The 12764-nt window shown below is 62.4% G+C and overlaps 2 protein-coding genes across 3 annotated transcripts; one reads left to right on the top strand and one right to left on the bottom strand.

The window, feature by feature from the left end:
- The first annotated feature begins 1817 nt into the window (after positions 1–1817).
- Positions 1818–5732, top strand: ASIC3 (acid sensing ion channel subunit 3). Of its 2 annotated transcripts, XM_069588718.1 has the most exons (11): positions 1818–2436; positions 3408–3558; positions 3736–3863; positions 3976–4171; positions 4263–4319; positions 4441–4588; positions 4774–4865; positions 4964–5043; positions 5136–5210; positions 5395–5453; positions 5554–5732. In XM_069588718.1, exons 1-11 carry the CDS (start codon positions 1903–1905, stop codon positions 5630–5632), a joined length of 1599 nt encoding a protein of 532 aa, XP_069444819.1. In that variant the 5' UTR covers positions 1818–1902; the 3' UTR covers positions 5633–5732. The 2 variants fall into 2 exon arrangements, with proteins under 2 accessions (XP_069444819.1, XP_069444820.1); XM_069588719.1 differs by lacking the exon at positions 5395–5453.
- Positions 5733–6794: 1062 nt separating this feature from the next.
- CDK5 (cyclin dependent kinase 5) lies at positions 6795–12140 on the bottom strand. Its single transcript, XM_069588732.1, has 13 exons — positions 11895–12140; positions 11006–11721; positions 10263–10351; positions 10106–10173; positions 9930–9990; positions 9775–9831; positions 8677–8772; positions 8464–8538; positions 8220–8316; positions 8009–8078; positions 7387–7447; positions 7176–7256; positions 6795–7063 (listed from the first exon to the last, which is right to left on the bottom strand). The coding sequence occupies exons 2-13, from the start codon at positions 11040–11042 to the stop codon at positions 6977–6979; spliced, it is 879 nt and encodes a 292-aa protein (XP_069444833.1). The 5' UTR covers positions 11043–11721; positions 11895–12140; the 3' UTR covers positions 6795–6976.
- Positions 12141–12764: the final 624 nt, after the last annotated feature.

A 12764-nucleotide genomic window follows, 5' to 3' on the forward strand; every position in this document is an offset into this window, starting at 1 on the left:
CCACAAGGTGGGGACGGGGAGGCCCCTGCCCACTGCGGTCTCACTGGGAGGACGGGCGATCGCAGTGCAGTGTGGCCGTGTTCAGTTGGCACACTTCCCCTCGCTGCCAAGAGCCCACGTCTCGTGGAGCCTCACCGCAGAGGCTCTGTGGAAGGACACAGAGCAGAAATGAACGCAGTCGACAAACTAGCGGAGATCAACCCCAGCGTGTCTCAGGCTGGCAGTGCCTCCCGCAGCCGCGGGCAGACCAGCGGCTAACCGAACCCAGGGTCTGGCGGCCCAGCAGGCCCTCCCCAGCAAGGCCCCCTCAGCAGCTGCCTCCTTCCTGTCCCCTGTACTTCGGGTCAGCAAGATACCGGAACCCCACGAGGCCAGCGGGCCTGCAGCTCTGCTCTCTGTTTTCCAGCCGCCAGGAGCTCTCCTTCACCCAACCCATCTGTGGAACATCCGAGGCATCATTCAAGGGCCCCGACTCTGCCCTGAGACGGCCAGTGTTACCACCCCATGCTGGGCCAGGACTCTCCAGCTGGCCCAGAGGCCACGTAGCTCCTCCTTTAGAAAAGTGCCCCCCGCCTCCCACCCACCCTTGGAAGATAGACACACGCCCGTGTTCCTGATGGGAGCGCCCACCATGGGGAATTTCATGGTGTCGATCAGGTTCCCCGTGCAGTTATCTCTTCTTGACCTGGCGGCTGTATTTCTGGGAGTTTCCATCTGTGCAGCGTTACTGAGAGTGCCATTGTTTGCCGCGAAAGACTGGAAACCCCCAATATCCATCAACAGAGGTGAGGCTATGCCAGTACAGACGATGGTGCATCCGCACAGATGAAATGGTGTGCGGCCGTTTAAAACCATAAAAGGTTTCCGGGTGCTGGATACCACATGGCCTCCAGGGTGTGTCGTTAAGTGAAAAGAGGTGTGAAGTTCACAGAGCATCTGTACTACCCAGGAGAGCGGCCCGTGGGCACCTATGTCCCACCTGAAGGGTGACGGGTGAGGCCACTGTCACTGCGGCAGAGGCCAGCCCACCCCCCCCACCCAGACAGGAGGGCCTGCGCATGGGGAGGTGGGAGAGGATCGCTGGAGATGGACCGCCTCTGGACGTGGGGCCAAAGAAGCTCCCAGCACCCAGAGTCGTCTGGGACACTGGGGGCCTGGAAGGAAGAGCTCACTGATGCCAGCTCCCCATTGCTTTCTAGCCTGGTGGAGAGCCAGCTCCGCTGTTTGTGAAAGAGCAGATGAACCAGGGTGAGGTTGCGGGGGGTGGGGGGGGGGGGGCAAGGGCTGGGCCAAGGGTCAGCGGCTGCCCCTCAGGCCCAACACTCAGGGTCTGCAGCTGGGAACCTGGGGTCCACCCAGAGCACCCCCAGCCCCAATTTATCTCCGGGCTCCCCCTCCTCAAGCCCGATCCAGGAATGCTGTGGTTTCCTGCTGGCGCCTCTGGTAGTCTCCACTGCCAACCCCCTCCCCTACCCCCCCCACCACGCTGCACTAATGGCTCAGCCTGGGGCCCCAGGGACCTCCCCGCCCCCCCAGACTGCTCTGCCAGCCCCCTTGCCCCCTCACTGCTGAAACCCAATCCTCTGCAGCAGCTCCGGCTCAGCCAAGCAGCCTCCAGCAGAGCTGCCCTGCTTGCCACATCGGCTGCACCCTACCTGGTCTCTGCCACGGAGCAACCCCCGCACCCTGAGGCCCATCACTGTGCCCAGCAGGGCCACCACCTGGGGCCAGAGGAGGCCAAGGGGACCCTCCTTCGGACAGGACAGCCCATCTCCCCAGGCCAGTGCCTCTGCCTCGCCTCTGCCCTCCTTGACGCACCCCTGCATGACCCTTCCCAACCCTTGACTGACCCTCTCGCCTGCCCCCCTGCGCCCCTGCACCTCCACCCCGGGGGCTGCAGCCATGAAGCCCCCCACGGGCCCGGAGGAGGCCCGGCTGCCCGCCTCAGATATCCGCGCGTTCGCCAGCAGCTGCACCATGCATGGGCTGGGCCACGTCTTCGGCCCGGGGGCCCCGCCGGCGCGCCGAGGGCTGTGGGCCGCCGCCGTGCTCCTGGCCCTGGCCACCTTCCTGTACCAGGTGGCAGGGCGGGTGCGCTACTATGGCGAGTTCCACCACGAGACGGCCCTGGAGGAGCGTGAGAGCCGCCGGCTCACCTTCCCGGCTGTCACCCTGTGCAACGTCAACCCACTGCGGCGTTCACGCCTCACGCCCAATGACCTGCACTGGGCTGGGCCCGCGCTGCTGGGCCTGGAGCCGGCCGAGCATGCCGCCTACCTGCGCGCCCTGGGCCGGCCCCCCGCGCCCCCCGGCTTCATGCCCAGCCCCACCTTTGACGTGGCCCGGCTCTATGCCCGGGCTGGGCACGCCCTCGAGGACATGCTGCTGGACTGTCGCTACCGAGGCTGGCCTTGCGGGCCCGAGAACTTCACCACGGTGAGCTGTCTGCGCCAGCCTCCCCCAGAGCCAGGGGTCCTGGACAGCCGTGCCATGCCAGGGGCCAGGGCTCCCCTCCTCTTGCCTCAACAGTGCCTTTCTGTTCAGCCCAAAAATCGGTCCTTCTCAGCTCCCTCGCAACCCTCAGCTGGACCGCAGAGGGCAAGGTCACACTGGGGGCGCTGGGGGCCCTCACCCAGGCTGGCTCTGGGCCCAGGTCTGGTCTGGGGAAAGCCTGCTCCTAGGGAGTTGGGGGTGTCTGGTGTGCTGGGCCAGGGCCCCCTGCTTCTCTGCCAGCAGGGAGGGGGCTTGGTTTCCCTCTGCCTCTTCTGCCAGACCTGAAGGAGGGCAGCTGGGAACCTCTTCCTTTTATTCCAGTCTCCAAAGAAACACTTGTCCTGCGGGCTGTGCTCAAGGCCTGCGGTGAGGGTGAGGCATGGGGGTGATGGGAGCTGATGAGGGTCCAAGTCCATGTGCCGGTGGAGGGAGGGTCTGGAGGCATGAGGCTTCCCTGGTGGCTCAGCTATCAGGTAAAGAATCTGTCTGGAGTGCAGGAGACCCAGGTTCGATCCCTGGGTCAGGAAGATCCCCTGGAAGAGGAGATGGTCTACCCACTCCAAAATTCTTGGGCTTCCCTGGTGGCTCAGCTGGCAAAGAATCCACCTGCAAAGCAGGAGACCTGGGTTTCATCCCTGGGTTGGGAAGACCCCCTGGAGGAAGGCATGCAACCCACTCCAGTATTCTGGGCTGGAGAATCCCATGGACAGAGGAGCCTGGCGGGCTATATACGGTCCATGGGGTCGTAGAGTCGGACACGACTGAAGCAACTTATCACACACGTTGGGGGCATGAAAATGCAGGCTTCAGTGTTCAAAGAGAGCGCCAGATGGAGGCCAGGGAGGGTCCTCGTGCTGGCCTCGAGAAAGGGCCGGCTGGCCCCCAGAGACGCCTGTCCTCTGCCCTTCCCCCAGATCTTCACGCGGATGGGCCAGTGCTACACCTTTAACTCTGGTGCTGATGGAGCCGAGCTGCTGAGCACCCCCAAGGGCGGCATGGGCAACGGGCTGGAGGTTATGCTGGATGTGCAGCAGGAGGAGTACCTGCCCGTGTGGAGGGACGTGGGTACGGGGAGGGGAGCGTGCGGGGGGCGTCCCGGGAGTGGGCCCACGTGGAGCCAGGCCTGTCCTTTCCTGTGGGAAGGGGTGGAGTTAGCTGGTCACAGTCCTGGAGAGAGGGGGCTGCAGCAGGGGGGCCCCTGGGACCTGGGCCTCAGGACTCAGGGTCCCCCTCTTCCTGCAGAGGAGACCCCATTTGAGGTGGGAGTTCGAGTGCAGATCCACACCCAGGAGGAGCCGCCACTCATTGACCAGCTGGGCTTCGGGGCAGCCCCTGGCTACCAGACTTTCGTGTCCTGCCAGAAGCAGCAAGCATCCTCCCTGATGCCCCCACCCCACCCCCCCAGACCCCATCCCAGCTCCTCACACCTGCCCCAGGGACCTCACTGCCCCCCAGGGAGCCTCCTTAACCCGCCACCTCCAGCTGAGCTTCTTGCCGCCGCCCTGGGGCGACTGCAGCTCTGTCTCTCTGGACCCTGACTTTGAGCCAGAAGCGCCTGGTCCTCTGGGTACCCCCAGCCCGGGCCTCAGCCCTCCGTACAGTCTAGTGGGGTGTCGCCTGGCCTGCCAGAGCCGCTATGTGGCCCGCAAGTGCGGCTGCAGGATGGTGCACATGCCGGGTGAGAGGCTGGGGGCCTCAGAGGAGGGGGTACGGGTAAGTGGGGGTCCTGGGGGCCGCTCCTGAAGCTATTTCCTGCCCCCGCCGTGCAGGCAGTGCCCCAGTGTGCAGCCCCCAGCAGTACAAGGACTGTGCCCACCCGGCGCTGGGTAAGGGGCGAGCTTCCCCCACACCCCGGCCCCACCCCCACCCCGGCTCTGCCGGCGACCCGGATCCCGGCGCCGGCCCCGCGAAGCGGGAGGCCGTGACCCGGGCGCCTGTGGCTGGCAGATGCCCTGCTGCGGAAGGACGCGTGCCGCTGCCCCAACCCGTGCGCCAGTACTCGCTACGCCAAGGAGCTCTCCATGGTGCGGATGCCCAGCCGCGCCGCCGCCCGCTACCTGGCCCGGAAACACAACCGCAGCGAGGCCTACATCGCGTGAGCCGGGCGGGGCCCTGGAGGCGGGGCGGGCCCCCTCCTCCGGGCAGAACCTCAGTGTGCACCCAGGGCTGGGAAACCCGGCTACCCAACGCTCCCCGGCTCCGGGGGCTCTGGGCAAGCGCCTCAACCTTCCTGCCAGCAGCCGGCACTAGGGGTGTCCAGCAAACACTCTCCTCCTCCAGGGAGAACGTGCTGGTGCTGGACATCTTCTTCGAAGCCCTCAACTATGAGACGGTGGAGCAGAAGAAGGCCTACGAAATGTCCGAGTTGCTCGGTGTGTCTGCGCCTGCGTGCAGCTAGCGCCCTGCGGCCGGGGGGAGGCGTGGGCAGGGCAGACAGCTGTGGGCTGACCGGGTGACCCTGCCTCCACAGGTGACATTGGGGGCCAGATGGGACTGTTCATAGGGGCCAGCCTGCTCACCATCCTGGAGATCCTGGACTACCTCTGTGAGGTGGGTGGGCCTGGGCCCCAGCTAGGGGAGGGGGAGGAGTCAAGCCACAGCATCGCGGTGTGGGGTCCACCTCCAGCGCTTCTTGTCCCCAGGTGTTCTGGGACAGAGTCCTGGGTCGTCGCTTCTGGAACCGAAAGCGCCCCCAGAGGCCCTCCAGCGCCAATCTGGTAACAGCCCCCCGAATCCCCACTCCTGCCATCGCCACTGTGCATGCTCAGCCCCCTCCTAAGTGTAGAACACCATCCCTACCCAGCTGAAAGACAGGGGAGGGCAGTGATCATGGCTGGTCCCTGGTGGGGGGAGACCCCTCCATCCCCGCCCCCACCTCTGACCTTCTCCCTCCTCTCACAGCTTCAGGAAGGGCCGGGCAGCCATCGGACCCAAGTTCCCCACCTCAGCCCAGGCCCCAGGTAACAACAAACGGCCTCCTGAGGTCAGGAAGGAGGGCAGAGCTTAGGTCTGGGAGGGCAGGGGCCAGGCAGGACCCAGCACTGCGGTCTGTCTCCCCAGGCCTCCCACCCCCTGCTCCGCTGTTGCCAAGACCCTCTCTGCCTCCCACCGCACGTGCTACCTCGTCACCCGCCTCTAGACGCGGGGGTGGGGGTGCGGTCTGCACCCTGACACCCTGGATGTGACCGACCCACCTGCATCTTTGCCGCCTTCACCCCAAATAAAGTTCTAGAGCATCAGCCTCCGCTGCTGTTCCTCTTACAGGCCGACTGGCCTGGGCACCCTCAGCCCTACTCAGCCCCAAGAAGGCCCCTGCCCACCATCACCCAGCAGACACGGTGTCCAAAATGTTAACCCCCCAGAAATCTGTGAGAGAAGCGCGCTGGGAGGGCAGGGGTCACTGCGCCTCCATGTGAGTGAGTTTTGTCAAACTGACATCTCAGAGGCAGGCAGACCCGAGGCAGCGCGAGGACGCACCCCTGGGGTCCTGTCAGGGAAGGGCGGGTGGGAGACTCTTATCTGGAGCCCCCCGAGAAGTGGCGGAACAGGGGGCGGGAAGCCAGAGGGGCAGCCTGCTCCTAGGAACCAGACTGCTGTCCTGTTTGAGGCGGTCATGACTTTTTCTCACATTAGGGACTGAGTGCTGATATGGCTCCCCATCTCCAGAGGAACCTCTCTTTGCTTCCCCAGCCTCCTGCAAGAGCCAAAGGCCCCAGCTTGGGGTTGGGGGCCGGGGGGGATCCCCTTCCCACCCCTGCCAGGAAGCACACACCCAGACCTGCTTTCCCTGCACCTTCTCTGTACCCTAAGTGTTGGAAAAGGACAGATTAGGGAGCAGGGCTGGGGGGGTTCCCAACCACGGCTGTGGGTCTCTCCCAGCCCAGCCTGCAGGCCTAGGTGTGGGGGATGAAGACGGAAGAAGAGGGGCGGGTACACAAGGGACCAAAGAACCATCAAGAAAGGCCCGCCCTCTGCTCCCCATTTCTGGTGGAAGCCCATCCTTGCCCTCGGACACTGGCAGCCTCACTCCCCAGGACCAGCCCCTCCTGGGCAGAGGAGGAAGGGACAGGGACGAGAGCACACGAACCACTGCGCGCACACACGTGCAGACGCAGCATTGCCTCCCGCCCCCGGCATAGATACATGGGGTGAGCGTCACAGCCTCTAAGCCCCAGCCTCTGGCCACTTACAGTAGCAGAGCAAGGGCGGGACAGTTAGGCAGCTGGGGCTGGAAGCAGAGGCTCTCCCCCCAGCACTGCCCCGCCCCACCCCAGAGCCGCGTCACCACCACATCAGCCAGATGGTGGGAAAGGAGCCAATTTATGAAATTAAATAAAGTCCACGGAAGGAGTGAAGACCACAGGTGAGGGCACCTCCACCCTGGCTGGCCCAGCACAGCTGGAGCTCGGCACACGGCGCATCCCTGCCTTTCACCCCCTCCCCAGAGGGGGCGTCAAGTGGGCCAGGCCCCCAGCCCTGGAGCCTAGGGGGGGCAGAAGTCGGAGAAGTAGGGGTGCTGCAGGGCCTCCTCCGCCGAGATGCGCTGGACTGGGTTACACTTGAGCAGGTTCTGGGTGACAGGAGGAGGCGAGATGGGTTCAGACCTGGAGGCCTTGGGCTACCCCAGTCCACACCAGCCCCAACAAGTGTGCTGGCCGCCCCCCCACGCTGCCCTTTGTCACCTGCAGCAGGTCCCTCCCTGTGGCATTGAGCTTGGGCACGACGTTCACCAGGGAAGTTGTGGCTGGGTACATTGGGTAGGGCTGTGGGGGGGGCAGGGAGAGTCAGACCAGGGGTGCAGGAGCATAGAGACTGCCAGGGCCAGACACTCGGGGGGAACCACGCATGACCCCCGCCACCTCGCCCCCCCCGCCCCCCCTCGCCCCATCACACCTTATAGTCTGGCAGCTTGGTCATGGCGGGCCACTGCTCCTCGGTTGGCGTGCCCAGGAGTGTGTCCACGGGGTCAAGGGCCACTCAGGTGGAGGAAAAGGGTGAGGGGTTCTCTCCCCGGGAAAGGGAGGTTCTGCCTACGCACCCCCACCCCAGCCCTCCTCACTCCATCCCCTAGTTCACGACACAAGCAGACCCCCAGCCCACGCCACCCTCATGCTCAGCCTCAGCTGTGTGCTGTTCTAGCAGACCAGATACTTGACAGCCATGATTAACTACTTTGACTGAAGCCCTGAGGTCCGTGGCCCCAGGGAGGTGGTCACCTTCCCCCTCTATCACCTTCCTGCTCCTTTCTGCTCACTCACCCTAAGAATTCAGCTCTCAGCTGGGGAGGAGCGAGCCCTCCCTGCCTACCAGCCACACCAGCTAGCAGCACACACCTGCCCCGTGACCTCCAGGGTGCTCACCACCCTCTGCCCTCAGGACAAGCCCGGAGGTGCCCCCAGTCCTGGCCCCGCCCCTCGCTGCCCTCCCTGCCTGCACTCTGAGCCCCGGGGGGGACTTCCAGATCCCCTCCCGGGGGCTGGGAGGTGGCGTGAGGTGAAGGGAGATGGAAGGATATCGGAAGATCCTCTTCAGCTGGTCATCTACATCATTGCCAGGAAAGAGGGGCCGCCCAGCGTTGGCCAGCTCTGGGGGAGAGGCGGGGGCAATATGAGAAGAAGCCCTCACCCCTGTGCCCCTCACCCCCACCGCAGGGGCCCCACACCCTTCCCAGGAGAGTACCCTCCACTCCAATGGGAGAGCGCCTCCGCAGAACCTAGAAACATCACCTGCGAAGATGCAGCCGGCTGACCACATGTCGATGGACGTGGAGTACAGCTTGGCCCCAAAGAGGACATCGGGTGGGCGGTACCACAGCGTGACCACCTGGAGAAGAAGACCCCGCCCACAGGAACCCCCAGTTAGAGATGGAGGAGAGTGCCCAGACAGGAGTCCTGGAGGAGGAGCTGAGCGATGCTCATTGGGGACCCCCTCCCTCGCTTCCCACATCCCACCCTCACCCCCACAGCTCACCTCAGCTGAGTAACAGCGAACGGGGATCCCAAAGGCGCGAGCCAAACCAAAATCAGCCAGTTTCAGCTCCCCGTTCTGGGGATCGAGGGGGGAGACAGGCATGGAGAGGGGCTCTTCACAGTCTGAGGGAAGGCCCCCTGCTCCCACCTTCCTGCCTGGCTTCCCTCACCCTGCCCCGGCCTCCCAGACGCCCTGCCCCCTCCCCAGAGGTACCCTGTTGATGAGCAGGTTCTGAGGCTTCAGGTCCCTGTGCAGCACATTTCGGCTGTGACAGAAGCCCAGGCCTTTCAGCAGCTGGAAGAGGAATGACTGGGGGCGGGGCAGGGAGGAGGTCATCAGACCCTCTGGATGGGACGTGCACCCTGCAGGGAATCACGGGCCCTGAAACCCCAGCCGTCTTTCAGCACCAAGCTCAGGGCAACTCACCCCTTCACTACTGAGGACCTTCTTTGTACTCTGCTGGGTACTCGAAATGAACGCCGAATGGGGGAGCCCTGGTCCCCATCTTTCTGGAACTGGCAGCTTGGTGGGGCTTCCTGCCTTCCCATCCCACACTGCTGTCTGTCCCCTACCTGGCCTCAACTGAACATGGACATCATAACCATCCATGTGTATACTGTGCTGTGTTATTGTTTATCATTCTTAAGAGTCCCTTGGACAGCAAGGAGATCAAACCAGTCCATCCTAAAGGAAATCAACCCTGAATAGTCACTGGAAGGACTGAGGCTGAAGTTCCAATACTCTGGCCACCTGATGCAAAGAGCCAACTCATTGGAAAAGACCCTGATGCTGGGAAAGATGGAGGGCAGGAGGAGAAGGGGATGACAGAGGATGAGAGGGTTGGATGGCATCACTGACTCAATGGAATGAGTTTGAGTAAACTCCAGGAGATAGTGAAGGACGGGGAAGCCTGGTGTGCTGCAGTTGATGGGGTTGCAGAGAGTCAGACAGGACTGAGCAGCTGAACAACGACAGTCATCAAGCACTTATTTTCCTTGGAAACTTGGAAGGGCACTCGGGCCTAGAACAGTGCCTGGCACACAGCATTCAATAAGAATCTGTGGGATTAATGAATCTCTCTTGGAACCTCATTTTCCCACCTCTCAAATCCTATCACTGACATCAGACTTCCTTTCAGGTTAAAGCGGTCGCATGAAAATGATCACTAAGACGGAGGCTCCTAGAAGCAGAAACAGGGTTTTCTCCTCCCCTCGTTCCCTGAGTGTCTCCATGTGGGGCCTGGGAACATGTTCACTGAATACAGAGTCCAACTCCAGCCTCAACGAGCTCCCAGGAAACCGGTTTCCTTACCTTCACAATTTCAGGATCTAGGTCACCATTGCAGCTGTCGAAATACTTCTTAAGGTCCTGAAAAAGGAATGGGGGTGGGGGATGGGACAGAGATGAACCTCAGCTGGGGTCCCTGTATCCTCCCAAGGCTACTGGCCCTCCAGCCCCCCTTTCACCTGGTCGCAGAACTCAAAAACCAAAGTCAGCTTCTTGTCGCTGTGCAGGACGTCATGGAGCCTGGGGAGAAGCGAGGGCTTGGGCAGGCAGGGCCACAGCCCGCACCTAAGAGCCCAATATCAGCCCAGCACATCTCTGAAGCCCCCACCTCCTCTGACCCAGCCCACCCACACACCTGACGATGTTCTTGTGCTTCAGCTCCTTGAGTAGGCAGATCTCCCGAAGGGCAGAACTCGGCACGCCCTACACGTTGGAGGGGCCAGGTGGCCACAGTCATATCCCACCCAGCCCAGGCCCCCAGCCCCTCCCTGGCCCTGGCGCCCAAGTCTTACCTCGTCATCGTCATCCAGCCTCACCCGTTTCAGAGCCACAATCTCATGAGTCTCCCGGTTTTTGGCCTTGAACACTGTTCCGTAGGTGCCTAGAAGAAGGAGGGGAGGCGTAGGGAAAGGATGGGGCACACTTTCCCAACTCAGGAAGCCCCTGCCGGGACAGCAAGCAGCATGGGAGTGTGTTATTGCTGATACTGGAGGAGCAAGGGAAGAGATGTGGGGTAAAGGTTGGGCACGGCAGAGAGCTCTGTGTGTGGTGATGTGGCAAAGAGGTGCCTGCAGATGGCTCAAGGGTGTCTCCAACAGGCAGAGGCTGCAGGGGCCAGGTGAGGAGGTCTATCACAAAGGCCGAGCTTCTGGGGTCTGAAACTAAGGAGCAGGGGTCTGGGAGAGGAATAAGGGCCGGCAGGAACGCAGAGATTGGAGGTCTGCAGAGAGAACTGAGGCTGGGGGTGGGTGAGGTTGTGCAAGAGGTGCTGAGGATGGAGAGGAAATGCAGGACGTGTGGAGGTCGGGAGGTGGGTCACTGGGAGTGCTAAGGTGGGGAGGCAGGCGTCCATGAGAAACGCTAGCAGGGGGAGGACTGCTGTCTGCACGGAGTGTTGAGCTCGGGGGCCAGGGCTGCAGCCAGTGCTGAGGTCGGAATCTGTGGGTATTGCTGACGGTAGAGGAGCCAGGGCTGCAAGGAATGCTGAAGGGTCTGCAGAAGAAGATTTTGCAGGAGCATCTCCCGGTCCCATTACCTTCCCCAATCTTCTCCAGTTTCTCGTATTTCTGCATCCCGGCAGCCGCGCGAGGACCCTTGCGGGCCCTGGGTTCTGAGACTCCGGGCCCGGCGTTGCAGAGGAGGCGGTACCCCAGCCTCCGGGCCCTGCCCCGCCCTCCCGCCTGCGCATGGGCTTCTGGGGCTTGTAGTCCTAGGACGCCAGGTGTCCAAGTAGCGCCAGGGGCCGTAGGCAACAAGAAGACTACAATCCCCAGCAGGCTGCGCTCGGGCTCGCTGCAGCTCCTGCCTCCCGGGGACTCCGGTTCCACCGCGGAGGCCACCCTTGGACTTCAAGTTCCAGGAAGCTCTGCGTGTCCGCTTTCCCGGCTCCCCACAGTCGCGCGCGGCTCCCAGGATGCCCCGCTCGGGTATCCCTTTCAGTGATTACTCGCTTCTTTCGGAAAAGAGTCTCTCCGGGACTACATGTTCCAGAATGCAGCAGGGGTGGGGGCGGTGGTGGGGTGTGGTGGAGGGGCGCTTTCCAGAGTCTGGGCTTTGGCAGCCTGCCTCCCGAGCCCAGGTGGCCCTGGCTCTGCCTGGGTTGATGGTGTTGAGCTTCCAAGACCTCCTGACACTCCCATAACCGGTTCGAACCTCTCCCTGGGCCGTCCGGTGAGCTCAGGATTGCCTGGGGGATGGCTCTGAGCCATATCTTGCCGATGATGACTTCACAGGGGCCAGCTGCCCGCAAGGCTGGAAAGAGAGACAGGTGTGCCCCACTGGAGGTTGGATTCACCATACGCCAGAGACCTCTCTCTCCCCTTTTGTGGTCTCGGAACCCACCCGACTCCAGCAGTTCGCTCCACCCTGATATTCCGAGACAAGCTGGCGCACTGGGGAAGTGTACCCACCCTCTCCCACCCTACCTTACATAGCCCCGGCCCACTGGAGTTGGCCAAGGGTGTGGCCCGAGAGCTGGCAGGTTGGTTACCGCCCTCAACAGACAGGACAGACAGAAGCTACACTTGAAGCGGCCTTGACCTCATCCCTTAAGGAGTTGATTATAGATTTATCTTGTGGCTTCTCTCTAATTGTCTCATGATTGCATTCTTGAGGGCTGTGAACTGGATGAAAACTGCCCTCAAACAGCACTCCTCGGCGCCGCCGGAACCGACGTTGGGGCTTAAACAGTTTGTTAATTAACTCGTTTATGTCTGAACGTTTTCTGCGTACACAATGCTGTCCTTCCCTCGGTGGCAGACTCTCAGAAGCGAAACAGATTCGCTTATCTGGAAGACTTTATCATTTGAGAAAACAAGAAATAGATCTTTAAATGACAGGTGATGACTATGAATAGGGTTCGAGAAGGGAGGGCACGGCAGGGAATCTCTCCGAGGCAGAAGTCCCCCGGTTTGGAAAGACTTAAACTCAGCACAGAGTAATAGGTATCCACCCCGCGCCGCCATCACCGCTCTTCGACCCCACCCCCGTCCTCCTGGCAAAGACAGGGGCTTTCTTGGAGGCACTGGGGACAAGCAGGGGTGGAAAGCTGGGGCTGCCTGCGGGAGCAGAGGGACTCTTGACCCCCGATGCATTGATATTTCAATTTCCTCCGAATTGCCTGATAGCTTGGTGCCTCTTTTATTTTTCCTGCCTGGGATGCCTAGGATGAGGCGGGCTTCCTTTCCGCCTACAGGGGCCAAATGAAGCTCGGAGACGGCGTCTCCAGGCACCCGAGCTCGTTGCGGGGAAGCGCTGGGCGGCCGCCTCACGCCGCGCTGAGGGTCAAACCAGGG

This window comes from Ovis canadensis, chromosome 4 (genome assembly GCF_042477335.2).
Source record: "Ovis canadensis isolate MfBH-ARS-UI-01 breed Bighorn chromosome 4, ARS-UI_OviCan_v2, whole genome shotgun sequence".
In the NCBI taxonomy this organism is placed as follows: Eukaryota; Metazoa; Chordata; class Mammalia; order Artiodactyla; family Bovidae; genus Ovis; species Ovis canadensis.